General features: G+C 53.6%; 1 protein-coding gene across 3 annotated transcripts; it reads left to right on the top strand.

Moving 5' to 3' along the window:
• The first annotated feature begins 1,047 nt into the window (after window positions 1-1,047).
• ASL (argininosuccinate lyase) lies at window positions 1,048-10,739 on the top strand. 3 transcript variants are annotated; one of them, XM_027041835.2, is made up of 17 exons: window positions 1,048-1,142; window positions 1,334-1,388; window positions 4,680-4,874; window positions 5,245-5,328; window positions 5,572-5,628; window positions 5,772-5,869; window positions 7,074-7,151; window positions 7,245-7,322; window positions 7,770-7,822; window positions 8,169-8,231; window positions 8,410-8,524; window positions 8,698-8,782; window positions 8,870-8,929; window positions 9,201-9,284; window positions 10,114-10,194; window positions 10,341-10,447; window positions 10,552-10,739. In XM_027041835.2, exons 2-17 carry the CDS (start codon window positions 1,377-1,379, stop codon window positions 10,694-10,696), a joined length of 1,395 nt encoding a protein of 464 aa, XP_026897636.1. In that variant the 5' UTR covers window positions 1,048-1,142; window positions 1,334-1,376; the 3' UTR covers window positions 10,697-10,739. The 3 variants fall into 3 exon arrangements, with proteins under 3 accessions (XP_026897636.1, XP_026897635.1, XP_053069070.1); XM_027041834.2 differs by lacking the exon at window positions 1,048-1,142 and having other exon boundaries at window positions 1,275-1,388; XM_053213095.1 differs by lacking the exon at window positions 1,048-1,142 and having other exon boundaries at window positions 1,355-1,388; window positions 4,613-4,874.
• The last annotated feature ends 4,405 nt before the right edge of the window (window positions 10,740-15,144 follow it).

Raw genomic sequence — 15,144 nt, 5'->3', positions numbered from 1 at the left:
TGCTCCCAATTTAGGGAAAGACTACTAGATGCATCTATAGGATCCAGTGCGACCACAGAGCTGGATATCTGGGTCATCTGGGAATCTCCCTGACATTGATGACATTGATGATGCTTGGCTAGAATACCAATGAATAAATGGGAAATAGTGAGACAGTGGAGGAAGGGCATTCCAAGCACAAGAAAGAGCATTTAAGAAGGATTGAATCAGCCTGATACATTTTAGGAACTGCAAGTGATTCCAGTCTGTTGGTTTCTATGATCTACAGGACCAAGACCAAATTGTTTCCCTTGACATTCAAAGCCTTTCGTAATCTTGCCCCAACCTACTTCCCACCGCTCCTGCCCACCCCACTCCTGTCCCTTTGTTATAGCCACTCTGACCGCTTCCTGTTCTCCAGGCAGGCTATTCACATTCTGGCCTCCCAGGCTTTGCCCAGGCTACTCCCGTTGCAGGGAAAATTCTAATCCTCTTCTTTGGGGAGCTAACTCTCCTCTTCCAAGACCCAACTCAGGGGACATCACCAGAAGCCATTGCAGGGCAGAAGTTGGATGCTGTGCCACCAGCACCTAGAAGCCAGCTTGTTGTTTCTGTTGAATAGTTGATCAGATCAAGGAAATCTTCCCTGAGAACCCCAAGTAGACACCCTTTCCACGCTGCCTTAAATGCTCCCAGAACACCTGTCCAAGCTTTGTCAGGGCTTCTTGAGGCAGGTATCATTTCTTTTTCTTCAGGGTCTAACTCTACCTGGCCCAAACGAGTTGAGGTGCCAGGCACGTGTTTGTTGAATGAATGAATGACCGGGCAGGCCTTTTCACCTTATGTATCCTGTGAGCCCGCTAGGCCTAGCTCACTGTCTCCAACGCCTGGCACAGTTTGTTGCCCTCAACGCTGTCGCTCGGGCACCACCCTCACTGCCCCTACCCGGTCCTGGGGGCCGCTCTACCCTAAGCCACTCCAGGGAAGGCTCCGCCCACAGCCGGTGTTGGAGGGTGGAGGCAACGCCCACCTCGCCAGGCCGCCTGGGATTGGTGCGGCCGCCGCCAGGAGGCGGGCAAGGGCCGGGCAGGGGCTGACGCTCCTTGGGCCAGAAAAACCCCGCCAGGTGGCTGGCTAGAGGGTGACCGCGCGGCCAGGAGGTGGTGAGTGCCGGGCAGGCGGGACGGGAGGGACGCGCGCGGCGGGCGGAGCGGAGGACGCCGAGGACCGTGGCGCGCGCCCTAGGCACTGCCCACGTCCGCCTCCCCAGGGTTGCGTTGGGTCCAGCGCCGCGCCGCCCGAGGGACTCCACCCAGGGGTCGGAGGAGGTCGTCAGTCCCGGCTTGTCTTCCAGACCCGGACGGCCGAGGCTCCTGAACGACGAGGAACCGCCCAACATGGCATCGGAGGTGAGTGGGACCTCGGGGACCCAGGTCCTCCGAGTCTCCAAACGAGGGGGAGGGGCGCTCTGGGACCCAGCCTGGGCCCGTGACCTGCACAAGGGATTTCCCCATGCCGGACGCGCCGCCGGCCACCCTGCGGGTAATTGTCTCCTCTGGCTCCAGGCGGTGGGTTCCTCCTGGAGCACTTGCTAGAGCCTGGGAAAGATCTTTGCGCGGACTTCTACTCTCCCCTCCCCGCTCCCCAGGGGCCTGTGTGGCATTCACCAACCCACACTGCTAGGGAAGGTGGCCTTGGCCTGACAGCGCTTCCGGCGAGGGGGCAAGAAAGGAGCTGCCCACTGATTCAGCCTCCTCACCTCTTCATTCCTGCTTTCCCGATGTCCTTCTGTCAGTCCCCACCCTGCGTCCCTTCTCCTGTTGTAGCAATTGTCATTACGTGGTAGAGTCCACATGACTATGGCTTGTGCAAAGAACCAGGAGGTAGGGGACCATGCCCTGTGGCCCCAGTGGCCCCAGTGCCTGGTGGCTTCCTGTCTCACTGGCCTCTCTTCTTTAGAGCCAGGGGGCTCCTGGGTTCTCTTCCTGACCACTGAGTGGCAGGAGTCCTAGGTACAGGTTCTTTTCCTTGGGCCTCAGTTGATTTATCTGGCAAATGGGAATAATAATAGATTTCCGCCTCCCTCTGTAAGGTACTGGATCATGAGGTCATTGTTTTGAACCCTTCAGGTGAAAGGGGCTGTTTGCTTGATGCCAATGAAGGAACCTGGAGCCTGGGAAACCAGAGATCTAGGTTCCAGTCCTTTTTGGTCCTCATTAGCTAGCAAGTCACTTCCTCTCTCTAGGCCTCAGTTTGTCCATTTGAATAGACTGGATAAGAATGCCTGCCCTGCTAGTTTCTGGATCAGGGCTTGGACTTTGGAGGCAAACAAATTTGGTTTCTGAAGCAGTCACTTGATCTCCCAGGGTAACAGCGCCCACCTCATAGGAGGGTGTAATAGCATATGTAGAATGCCTAGCACAGGGCCAAGTTGTTGGACTATAGTAGGTGCTCAATAAATGGTGGCTAATGATACAGTAACAACAGGTTATTTCCCTTGTGCATTCTTTTTTTTTTTTAAACGTTTCATTTTATTTTTTGAGAGACAGAGTGCGAGCAGGGGAGGGGCAGAGAGAGACGGAGACACAAAATCCAAAGCAGGCTCCAGGCTCTGAACTGTCAGCACAGAGCCTGATGCCGCGCTCGAACCCATGAACATGAGATCATGACCTGAGCCGAAGCTCAACTGACTGAGCCACCCAGGGGCCCCTCCCTTGTGCATTCTAAATTGGCTGTTGCTCATTCATTCCAACCTCAAGCAGTCCTGCTCCAAAGGTATCACTCTGGCCCTGATGTGTCCTAGCTTAGAGGAGTGCTCTCTCCCTGCACATTAGCCACCCCCCCCCCATCTTCAGAGCCCAAATGATGGCACCTCATTCTGACCTCCATCTGGGGTCTTTTTAAGCCTGCCAGTTGGGTGGGAGCTTGGCCCCAATACAGAGTGGGCTGCCTTCAGGAGGCCAGAGCATCAGGTGACTTTTGCTGGCCCCAGGCCATCCTGTGGGTTGGTACTAATTGGTTTGGCTGCAGCCCCACTTGTTAAGTAGTTGTTATTACTAACAACTCAGGCAGGGAGTCCAGAGGCCTGCTGGAAGAGGCAGTGCCAGGTTTCCAGCTGAGGGGGGTGGGCTGGCTCTCAATCCTGGCTGGTTGGCCCTGGCCTGCTAGCCCCACTAGTCAGGACCAGGGACCCACGTGGTGCTGTGGAGATCTAGGCTTGGAGGGTAAGGGATGGATCTGGCTCAAAAGGTTGAGGGGGGTGGAGGCTGCTGCTGCAGGTCAGAGTCCTCTGGCAGCCAAGGCTGCTGGGCAGTGAGGTCAGCTCACAGTCTGGGGCCAGAGCACAGTGGAGGCCCCCATGGTGCACACAAGAACCAGGAGTGGCTCTAAAGCGCCGCCTGGCTCTAGCGGCCCTCAGCCCCTCCCTTACTAAGAGAGGTTACTGGGTGCCAGGCACTGTGCTATGTATGAGCTTAGTAAATTTAATCTAATGAAATACTCACAAGTCTATCAGGTAGGTACTACTCTTGACTTTATATTATAGAGCGGTAATCCCAAGGCTTAGAGAGGTTGTATAACATGCCCACAATCAGGTGGCTGGGAGAGGTCCTGGACATTGCAGGGGGACAGAGGAGGACATAGGTCCCCAGAGGCCATTATAAACTCCCCCTCCACAGGAAAGTTGGCAGAGAAGTAACATGCCTACCTTCACCCAGGCAACACTCTCCTAATCCTTGGCATTTTGGGAGCTAAGGCAGCTCCCCATGTGTTCTGTACCCCTCCCCCATCTGTCATATGCTGTGGCCTATGCCCTCTTTCAAAACAGAGGTGTCTCTGTCCCACCCCTCTGCCCTTGGCTCCCGGAGGGACAGAAGGTCAGCTAGTGACCTTCTAGAAAGCCAATGATAACAAATGTGTCAGAGGTGCTCTCCAAGGGAGTGGTGGGGGTTGGGATCTTAGGCCCCACCCCAAGCTGTGGTAAAGAGATGCTGGTCATTTGAGTCTGATGGGGCCCCTCAGGTGCTTCTTGCCTGTCCCTGCCACAAAAGTTCAGGGTATCAGGGCTATCAGAGCAGCCCTGGTGGAATGTGGGGTTTAGAGCCTGCATTCTGCTGCAGATAGCTGGGTCACAGTCCTGGCCCTACCGCCCCCAGCAAGGGCAAGCCGTGTAACTGCTCTGTGCCTTGCTTTTCCCCTTGTTTCCCCAAGGATACACTTGGTACCTGCTTCACAGAGTTTCTGTCCGCGCATGCCAAGCAATTAAAGTTATGCCTGGAACACAGTGAGAACGCACTACATGTTAGCCAGGATTCTTATCGTTAGCGCTGGAATATCAGCTGGATTCAGACTCTGGACTCCAGAGTGACTTCTCCCCTTGGTCAGTGACAAAAGGTCCCAGAAACTCTGCTGTGGTCTCAAGGTGTCTTGTACCCTGCCATCATTTCCTTAGTGAAGTGTCACATGGTAGGAAAGAACCCTAAGTTCAGTGTCCAGCCATATTCCCACACTGACTCCCTGAGTGACTTCAGGCAAGTTCCTGATCCCCTCTGAGCCTCAGTTTCCTTGTCTGCCCAGCGAGAATAACCCTGCCTGCTGGTTCCCACTGCCATCAGACTTCATAACTCTCCTGCAGGCCCTTTGTGAGAGTCACTGTCCTCAAGGGTGGGGAGGACACTAACTGCTCCTGCTCTCCTGGCCAGAGCGGGAAGCTATGGGGTGGCCGGTTTGTGGGAGCAGTGGACCCCATCATGGAGAAGTTCAACTCATCCATTGCCTATGACCGGCACCTGTGGGAGGTGGATGTGCAGGGCAGCAAGGCCTACAGCCGGGGCCTGGAAAAGGCGGGGCTCCTCACCAAGGCTGAGATGGACCAGATACTCCACGGACTTGACAAGGTACTCTCTCCACCCTAAGGGCCACCCAAGAGCTCCTCCCTGTGGTCCCAGGCCCCTACCAAGTCCTGAGCACAGGTTACAGTGCTCCCCATGCACGTCATTTCCTGTGATTAAATGTCGAGGTGCCCTTTAAACTGTCTCTCTTCATCCTTTAATGCCCGTGGCTCATGGGGGAGGGAGGGCTGGGCCTGAGCTGCTCCCTTGGGGGCGGTGACTGCACCCCCTGTGGAGCACTCACTGTTCCTGTGGAGCACCCCCAGGACTCAGCTCCTATACAGAGACAGTCAGTGATCAGAGTGGGAGTGCAACCAGGGATGGGGCCCTTTGACTGTGGATGCCTGGCCCCTGGGATCATTGCCATCTGCTACAGGTGGCTGAGGAGTGGGCTCAGGGCACCTTCAAACTCAGCCCCAATGATGAAGATATTCACACGGCCAATGAGCGGCGTCTGAAGGTACGACCCCCTCAGGTCCCCCTGGCCTCCCCTCTTCACCTGGCCCTTGGTCACTTGGAGCATAAGCGCCATCATTCTGTTCCTTTCATCACTGGCAGAGTGCAGGCCAGACCCCAGAACAGGCGGCCTGGGCAGAGACGGCAGGGACCAGGAGTAGGGAGGGAGGAACCAGGGCGTGCCTGGGCTGACCCCACTGGGCCACGAGCAGGCAGACCCTGACCCCGTGCCTCCCTCCACCCCCAGGAGCTCATCGGTGAGACTGCAGGGAAGCTGCACACGGGACGAAGTCGGAATGACCAGGTGCTGCTAGCTCTTCTGCCCCGTGCCCCATGCCTTCCCAATCTTGGGGGACCCAGGAGGCAGATTTGGGGCTCGGCAGTGGTCTGGTTCCCCAGTGAAGCAACACATCTGTCTCCCTGAGTGCTGCCTTCTCCTCCCCACAGGTGGTCACAGACCTCAGGCTGTGGATGCGACAGAACTGCTCTAAACTTTCCGCCCTCCTCTGGGAGCTCATCAGAACTATGGTGGATCGGGCAGAGGCGTGAGTCTCCCATGGACACCCAGGTGGCAGAGAGGGGCATGAGGGCAGCCGGGGGCTCCTCCCCTAAGACAGGCAGATCTAGGTGGCAGAGGTGAAGAGGGTCGGAGAGCCAGGCCTGGGGTTCATGGCATCCTGGAACTCCTAGACTAAGTGAGGCAAGCAGCCAGGAATGGGGGCATTTCTTGCTCTTTGCTACTCCCATGCCAGCCAAGCTCAGCAGGCAGGGCGAGCTCACCCTTTGCGGCTTCATAAGCAGGAGGCTAAGGCACTAGGCAGGTGCCCTGAAGCCTGAGGAAGGGGGCTGGCTGTGCCTGGGGCAGCCACAGTCACTCTTTAGCCTGCCTATGCCCTATGTCCCCATTCCACCCCCCATCCCCAAACCTGCTTCCCAATGGCCTCATCCCAAGCTTTGGCTTCTGTGGCCTCATGTCTTTGGCGTTGGCTTTGTTCCTTGCAGACCTGGCTACTTTGCTGCCAAGAAGTCCCTACCTGGTGTCAGAGATAGGGTTAACCCTTCCTCTTTCCCAGCTCCCTGTGACCTCTTTTTCACAGACCTTACCACCTGGGGGAAAACAAGGGCATAAGAACTGTCACCCTGGGGGTGCTGGGAGAAATAGGGAGTGACTGCTAATGACTACAAGGTTTCTTCTTTGGGATGATGAAAATGTTCTAAAGTTGATGTGGTTGATGAGTGTAGCTAAGGTGTACAGTTTAAATGGGTGAATTGTATGTGAATTATATCTCAGTAAAGCTGTTTATTAAAAACAAAAATAAGCCAGAACTGTGTGCCCTGCCTTACCCACTTTAAAGTGCCCCTGGCTCTTCTAGAGTCCTTGGGAACTACTTGAGTGCGCACAAACATGACTCCCCGCCACGTAGTACCCACCATGTGTCTCCTCCTTTGCTTTCACCTCTGCTCAGCGCTGAAGACTTAATCACCTTTGGTCCTAGCCAAAGTCCTACTCCTGGGAGGCCCCATGGCACTGGCCTAGTCCTTGGATCGCCCCACTTCTGGCTGCTTCTTTTATGATGTGTTTGTCCCCAGGAGATCCCTTGCTTTCTTGTGCAGGCAGATCCCCAAGGATCTGGGGCTTGCCCTGCTTTTCTTTGTAGGGGCCAGGCCTGCAGGGTCCCAGGTGTCACAGGCAGTCCTTGCCTGAACTTCCTGTACCCCTCAGGCCCTGCCCTTATTCTTCCCCCACAGGGAACGTGACGTCCTCTTCCCAGGGTATACACACCTGCAGAGGGCTCAGCCCATTCGCTGGAGCCATTGGATCCTGAGGTGGGTGGGTCGGGGGGGGGGCATCATGGAGGGGCTGTGATGGAAAGGAGGGCCCAGGATGCCCTGACCCTCTTGCCCCCTGCCTTCCTACAGCCATGCCGTGGCACTGACCAGAGACTCTGAGAGGCTGTTGGAGGTACAGAAGCGAGTCAACGTCCTGCCCCTGGGGAGGTGAGTGAGGCCCCAGTGCTCTGAGGGCCTAGTTGGGGGTAGTGGTTGCTATGTCACATGGTCCCTGGGGATCCACAGAATAGGAGGGACCAGGAAAGACAGAGGAGAACAGAAAGGCAAGTAACTGGCTTCCCTGTCCAGGGTTCTTCCGCTGTGGAAGGGAGGGAACCCTGCATGGAACCTCCCCCCCTCCCCCCCAAGCTCTCTCTAAGATGAGGACAAGCAGGCTAGTGAGTATGTCAGAGCTTAACCTCCAGAGAGGTTCCAGAGAGCCGTCCAGCTGCCCACAGCCCACCATTTCCCTGCCGTGGGGACAAGTGTTCTGTCACCCATACTGACTTGGTGGCAGCCCTGACAATCAGGGCTTGGCTCTGGGTGTGCAAGTGTGTATGTGCCAGGGCCTGCCTGCCAGGAGCCCTGGTCACCTGGAATCGCCTATTTTTGCAGTGGGGCCATTGCAGGCAACCCTCTGGGCGTGGACCGTGAGCTGCTCCAAGCAGGTGAGGTGCCCTGCCCCTCCTCCCCAGGGAAATCCCCCTCAGCACCTGCCAGGTCCCACACACACTTGGAGAGGGCAGGAGTCTGGTTGAAAACTGCATTTATTACCTATGGACACTGAGGCTAGAGAGGCCAGAGAAGGCCTGTGGCCAGGATGCATTGTGCTGGGGAGTCTCAGGGCTCTTGCTTCCTTCTTGCGACCCAACCCCCATATCCTGCCCCTCCCTACTCTCCTCCCTGAAAGGGTCTTAAGGAGGGGGTGGCTGGGCAACCTGGTTTGGGGTAGAGGAGGCCCCTTCTTTCCCTCCAGCCCAGCCCTATTGCCTTCCTCATTTCCCTGTCTGCCAGAACTGAACTTTGGGGCCATCACTCTCAACAGCATGGATGCCACCAGTGAGCGGGACTTTGTGGGTGAGTCCTGGGGGCCAGCCCGCTTGTCCCCTGGGGCCACTCCCCTGCACTGTGCTCTAATTTGTCCTCTAGCCTCCTCCCACCCCAAGTTTGGTCCCACCTGGGGATTCTCCAGACTGAGCGAGGAACAAGAGAGGCCTGGTGACCAGAAGGCCTGCTCTCCCTTTCCTCCCACAAGCTGAGTTCCTGTTCTGGGCTTCACTGTGCATGACCCACCTCAGCAGGATGGCTGAGGATCTCATCCTCTATGGCACCAAGGAATTCAGCTTTGTGCAGCTCTCAGATGCCTATAGGTAAGTCCGGGCCCTGCCCTACCCCAGCTCTGCACCTGGCACACGGCTTCCCTCCTCCCCCTGCCACCCCGTGGGCACACCTGGACTGCATGCTGCTGGACATCCCCTGATCCAGACAGCACACCAGCCAAGAGGCAGGGGAGCCCTTTCAGCCTCAGCATCTCTGTCCCCAGCACCGGAAGCAGCCTGATGCCCCAGAAGAAAAACCCAGACAGCTTGGAGCTGATCCGGAGCAAGGCGGGGCGCGTGTTTGGGCGGGTGAGCAGGGCAGGGAGTGGGGGCAAGGCTCTGGGCTGACCCGGAGGGTCCTGAGGTCCAGCCTCCTGCTTCTCACTCTTCCTTCAGTGTGCTGGGCTCCTGATGACACTCAAGGGACTTCCAAGCACCTACAACAAGGACCTACAGGTGCGAGGCTGGGGCTGTGGATGAGGGGCCCATCCACACACTGCACATACACCGTATCCCAGTTCTCAGGGCCCTGGCACATCCAGGCAGGGGTTCACAGAATTGCCACCTTCTGTCCTATGTACCCAGCCCTTGACTGCCCTTGAGAGCTCTCTCCTCCCTGCTGGTGTGGGTTGTACAAGGTGCTGAGTGTTCCCAGTGGAAGGCAGTGGGCATGCCTCGGTGGGGGACAAGGCTGCTGGGCTCTCACTTCCTGCCACGTGCCTCCCAGGAGGACAAGGAAGCCGTATTTGAAGTGTCAGACACCATGAGTGCCGTCCTCCAAGTGGCCACTGGCGTCATTTCTACACTGCAGGCAAGCCACCGCCCCCCCCTCGACCCCTACACTCTGGGATGGGCATGCCAGGAGGCCATCTTGAGAGGAGATGAGAGTTGATGTGTCCAGAAGATCTGAGGCAGGGGGAGGTGGGTGTGTGTTTGTTCCTGCCCTTGGGAACACTGAAGTGACAAAAGATGCTAGCTACAGTAGAATGGAACTGGGTTAGACTCCAGGGGTCCCATCAACTGGCCTGACCAGATTTCTTTTTTCGTCACTTACTATGGGAAATTTCAGGATGCGCAGTTGAGAGAACGTATCATGAACCCCTATGGACTAACATGCAGCTTCAACAATAATCAACTCATGGCTTGCTTTTGCTTTGGCTATCTTTACCCACTACCCACCACCTCGTTATTTTTAAGCAAATCCCCATCATATCATTTCATTCTTAAATAGTTCAGGATGTGTCTCAAAGCTGTGTTTCTCAAACTGTAGTCCCGGGACCAGCAGCCTCAGCAGCACCTGAGAATGTAATAGAAATGCAATCCTAGGTCCCACCCCAGACCTCCTGGATTCGAGACTCTGGGGGTAGGGCCCAGCGATGGTTCTGGTGGTTCTGATGTGTGCTAAAGCTAAGGACTCCAAAAAAGGGCCGGCAACCCCTAGTAGCACACTGAAACATTATCAATAGTGATGACAAAATGGCTCGAGCAGAGAGGGCAGAGTAGGCTGGATCAGAGTGGATCTGCCCAAGGCTGGGGACATCCTGGCTAATGGGGGTGGTGGTAGGCCGTGGGCCTGGGGCTGGCAGCTTCGCCACCCAGGGTCCCCAGGACTCACCACCGCCACCACTGGCGTCCCCCAGATTCACCGTGAGAACATGGCACGGGCTCTTAGTCCTGACATGCTGGCCACTGACCTCGCCTACTATCTGGTCCGCAAAGGGGTAAGTGTGGAGTGGCAGGGGTGGGGGTGGGGCCAGGAGATGGGGGTGTTGCCCAGGCTGGGGCTGGGGGTCGTGGGGGAGGACATGGACAGAGCAGGGAGCAGAGGAAGGCCGAGTCAGTGCCGCCCTCACCCTGGCTCCCCCAGATGCCATTCCGCCAGGCCCACGAGGCCTCTGGGAAAGCTGTGTTCATGGCAGAGACCAAGGGGGTGGCCCTCAACCAGCTGTCGCTGAAGGAGCTACAGACCATCAGGTACAGCCCCCTTCCCTCTGCTGCCTCCCAGGAGGTGGGCCTGGGCCCCTGAGGCCCCCGGTGGCCCAGCTGGGCCCTGGCCCATCTCCTCCTCCTTCCCCCAGCCCTCTGTTTTCAGCCGATGTGAGCCACGTGTGGGACTACGGCCACAGTGTGGAACAGTATGCTGCCCTGGGTGGCACGGCGCGTGCCAGTGTCGACTGGCAGATCGGCCAGGTGCGAGCACTGCTGCGGGCCCAGCAGGCCTAGAGCCCTCCCCACCCTGCTCCCAAATAAAGTGGGCCCAAGAGGAGACTGCTGCTCGTGTCCTGCCTAGCCTGTCTCTCTCAGCAGCGGGCTTCCAGGGGTCTGCTGAGCGAGCAGCGGGGGCCATCAAGATAGTGGAGAAAATAGGCAGGGATGACAGAGTCACGGGTGGGGAAGGAGGAGAGGGGATTGTCCTCATTAGAGCCCCTACCCTGCTTGGGCCCCACACCCTTCACCGCAGGGCAACGCAGTGACCTCCCGTCTAGGGTGTCTTGGGAGGCTTGGCCTCCTTGGAACCTTGGTGGCACCTGATGGGCTTGGTTAACTCAGTCCTTGTTCATTGTCCTTCCTTCCAGTGTCCCCCAGGCTCCCCTGCTCACATTCTCCCCGTGCTCACCCACCCTTTCCTGAACAATCAGGCATGATTACAGGGTGTCCTGTGTTCTCGTGGGGGGAATGATGTATTTGGTGGTAAAATCAGGCATCCAGGTAGCGTGTGATGCCACGCACTAGGTGAGCTTCATACACAGGTGAAGATGTCTCCTTCACCCTAGAGAGTAATGTACAGATAAACTCCCAGCACTGACCATGAGGTGAGGGCCACAGATAGGAGGAGCCTGCCCTGTGTTGCAGTCAAAGATTTACATTTGGTCTGCAAAGGGCCTGAGGCCAGGCCTGGCACACAGTAGATGTTCAATAGCAGTGAGTCCCCAGAGCCGGCAGAGATCTGACCAAAATCCTGGTAAGAAATATCTAAAATTTATGTTTTATTAAGAACAAAGCTAAACTGAAGGAAGAATGAATAAGCCCTCCCACGTGTTTCCATGAGCAATGGAAACACAGTAAACTAAAGAACCAAAACTCTAGCAGTGGGGACACAACACCAAATTCCAAAAAAGGCCAAAGCCATGGGTCACAGAATGTTCTAGAATAGTGGCTCTGGAAGTGTGGTTTCTCCTCCCCACCTCCTCATCTGGGGATTTGTTTAAAAATGCAGACTTTCAGGGGTGCCTGGGTGGCTCAGTCGATTGAGCGTCTGACTTCAGCTTAGGTCATGATCTTGTGGTTTGTGAGTTCAAGCCCTGCAGTGGGCTCTGTGCTGTCAGCTCAGAGCCTGGAGCCTGCTTCAGATTGTGTCTCCTTCCTCTGCCCCTCCCCCCTCTTCTTTCTCAAAAAAGAAAAAAAAAAAACATTAAAAAAATTTTTAAATGCAGACTTTCAGGCCTTAATGAAACCTATTAAATCGGATTCTGTGTGAGGCCCAGCTGTTTTCATAAGGCCTTCAGGTGATTCTGATGTGCGTTCAACTTTGAAAAATAACTGGTCTCTAGAATCTTGTTACCCAGAGTTGCTACAGACCAGCACCTCACCTGGGTCCCAACTTGACCTGATTCAGAGTCTGCATTTTATTTTATTTAATTTATTTTTTAAATGTTAACTTATTGGGGCGCCTGGGTGGCTCAGTCGGTTAAGCGGCCGACTTCGGCTCAGGTCACGATCTCGCGGTCTGTGAGTTCGAGCCCCGCGTCGGGCTCTGTGCTGACAGCTCAGAGCCTGGAGCCTGTTTCAGATTCTGTGTCTCCCTCTCTCTGACCCTCCCCTGTTCATGCTCTGTCTCTCTCTGTCTCAAAAATAAATAAAAATGTTAAAAAAAATTAAATGTTAACTTATTTATTTTGAGAGAGAGAGAGAGAGAGAGAGAGAGAGAATCCCAAGCAGGCTCCACACCGTCAACACAGAGCCTGATGTGGGGCTCGATGTCACGAAGCCTGGGATGATGACCTGAGACGAAATCAAGAGTCAGCCGCTTAACCGAATGAGCCACCCAGGCGCCCCAGAATCTGCATTTTAACAAACTCACCAGATGCTTGTTGCACATGTTAGAGTCAAAGTGCTGATCCAGAGAATGCCTAAAATCTAGTCTCAGAAATGAAGGGATTTATGTCCATCAAACAGCAGATAGGATTAAAATAGTAATTATAATACATCCTGCCATACCACCTCCATCAGTGGGGCACACCCCAATCTAAAGCGGAGCTTTACGTTCAGACACTCCTATTAAAAGTTTCTCCTTAACTGGAACCAGCCTTCCACATGTGAGCCTAGACACATGCGGTCCAACTTGACCAGAAAGGAGTCTCTCCTGTCTCAGGGAGAGCAAGAATTTGTGTAACTTTCTCCAGACTGTCCATACGTGGTTGAGTTACGCCCTGTGTCTGCCTCTTTCTATTCTGGCACCAACTGGCTATTTACACCAAAGCTCAGTGTGACCTTGTATTGGGTTCCTATTGCTGCTGTAACAGATTACCCCATACAGTGGCATAAAACAACATAAACATTTATCTTACACTTTGTGAGGTCAGAGTCTGAAATGGGTTCTACTGAGACAAAATCAAGGGTCAGCAGGGCTATGCTTTTTTTTTTCAGAGATTCTAAAGAAGAATCTGTTTTCTTGTAGTTTTCCGTTTCTAAAAACCATCTGTGTTCCTTGGCTTTGTGGCCCTTTCCTTCCACCTTCAAGGCTAGCAGCATAACTGCCATCTCTAACTCTGACCCTCTGCTTCCTTTGTCGCATCTTCTGACTGACCTCTCTGCCTCCCTTTTATAAAGACCCTTGTGATTTTACTGGATCCATCTGGACAAACCAAGATCATTGCTTCATCTCAAGATCCTTAATCACATCTGCAGGGTCCCTTTTACCATGTTAGGTGACATCTTTGGGGATTATGACATTGGGGAATCATTCAGTCTACTACATTTTGTTGTCTGGCTCTCAAGGATTAATGTCCATCCCACATGCAAAACATTCATTCACTCCATTCTATGTTCCCCCAAAGTCTCAACCCCTTATAGCCTCAATGCAAGTTCTAAATCTTATCAGCTCAGAAGTCTCATATCTCATTACCTAAGTCATCTAAATTAGATACGGTGAGACTCTGGGTCTGATCCATCCTGGGGCAAAATTCCTCTCTATCCATGAATCTGTGAATCTCTTATGATTGTGGTTTGGATTAGAGTTCACACATACAAAGTCAAGAAACAAATAATCTAATCCCAGAATATAACGCTTGAGATAATACTTAGAGGCATTTCAATTTGAAAAGGAAGAAAATGGAAGGGAAAAAGCAATCACTAGTTCCAAGCAACTTTGAAATCCAACCCAGAACACTCCATTAGGTTTCAAGGCCTGCGAATATACATTTTCCCTGGTCTCTGAAAGTACAGTGTTCCTATGAAACTTTTCATAAGCCAAAATGCTATAAAGTGATAAAGCAATTACCATTAATTTATATGGAAAACTTTTGATCATTCCCAGGCCCCCCAAAATAACCTCTCCTAGGCTATTCTGATACCTTACCACATATCTTGCTACTGGATGCCCAAAATAAATCAAGGCAAAGCACAGATGCTCATAGACACAGTTCAAAGCTATGGCGGCTCGATGCTGAGATGCTGAGTGTAGTTCTCGGGGAAGGAGCTTGGTGATGCCACTCTCACTGCTCTGGGTACGTGCTACCTCTGTAATGGCTCACAGCAAAACAAAATGCTAATTTTGCGCTTTTTTTTTTTTTTTGTCTTCTTGAAAGCAAAAATCTTTGGATTTCTTTTGGTTAGTGAAAACAGGTACTAATGTAGGTCTTCCATAAAAGAGAAGTTGGATACAGGGGTGCCCGGGTGACTCGGTTAAGCTTCTGACTCTTGATCTCAGCTCAGGTCACCATCTCACAGTTCTTGAGTTTGAGCCCCGAGTCAGGCTCTGTGCTGACAGCGAGGAGCCTGCGTGGGATTCTCTGTCTCCTCTCCCTGCCCTTCCTTCCCCCAATCGCTCTCTCCCTCAAAAGAAATAAACTTAAAAGTGAAGTGGCATAAGGCAAACTTCTGAAAAGCAGGGGATCCCTGTAATCCTCTCTGCCCTTAAGCTCTGTGCCCTGGGCCTGTACCACCACCTGCGGAATGACCGTTCCTTTTTCTTGAAGGTAGCGCATCTTTACCATTGAGTAACATGTAAATATATGACCCTGTTTCCTGTTTGAGGAAAATCAGAAAGCCTTCCTTAATTTCCTTTTCTCTCTTTTCCTTTTAGGCCTCGCTAGCAGTGTTTTTGCTGATGTAACATTCTCAAGAGCTTTGTATATGTCAGGGGAGTTCACTTCATGAGACAAGGGATTTCTCTACAGATCTTTCCTAGATAATCACATCTCTATTCCTGACTTCTGCTGAGATATCTGAGGGGATCTGGAAATCATGTGCCAGATCTCTTCAAAGAGCACTCTTAACACCAGAGTGCTCTGGTCTTTTGATCTCCAGGCACTAGCAAAAGGTTCAGCCACACCGTAGGTTTTCTCCCTAAAGCATGCTTGCCTGACAGTGAATCTTCTAATTTCAGAATCTTTTGCAATCTAGATAGACTGAGAATTTCCCAAATTATCAAGTTCCTTTTTGCTTAACAG

Source organism: Acinonyx jubatus, chromosome E3 (genome assembly GCF_027475565.1).
Source record: "Acinonyx jubatus isolate Ajub_Pintada_27869175 chromosome E3, VMU_Ajub_asm_v1.0, whole genome shotgun sequence".
Taxonomy (NCBI): domain Eukaryota; kingdom Metazoa; phylum Chordata; class Mammalia; order Carnivora; family Felidae; genus Acinonyx; species Acinonyx jubatus.
Note: the sequence above shows the minus strand (reverse complement) of the source record. Positions and strands in the feature narration are given on the sequence as shown.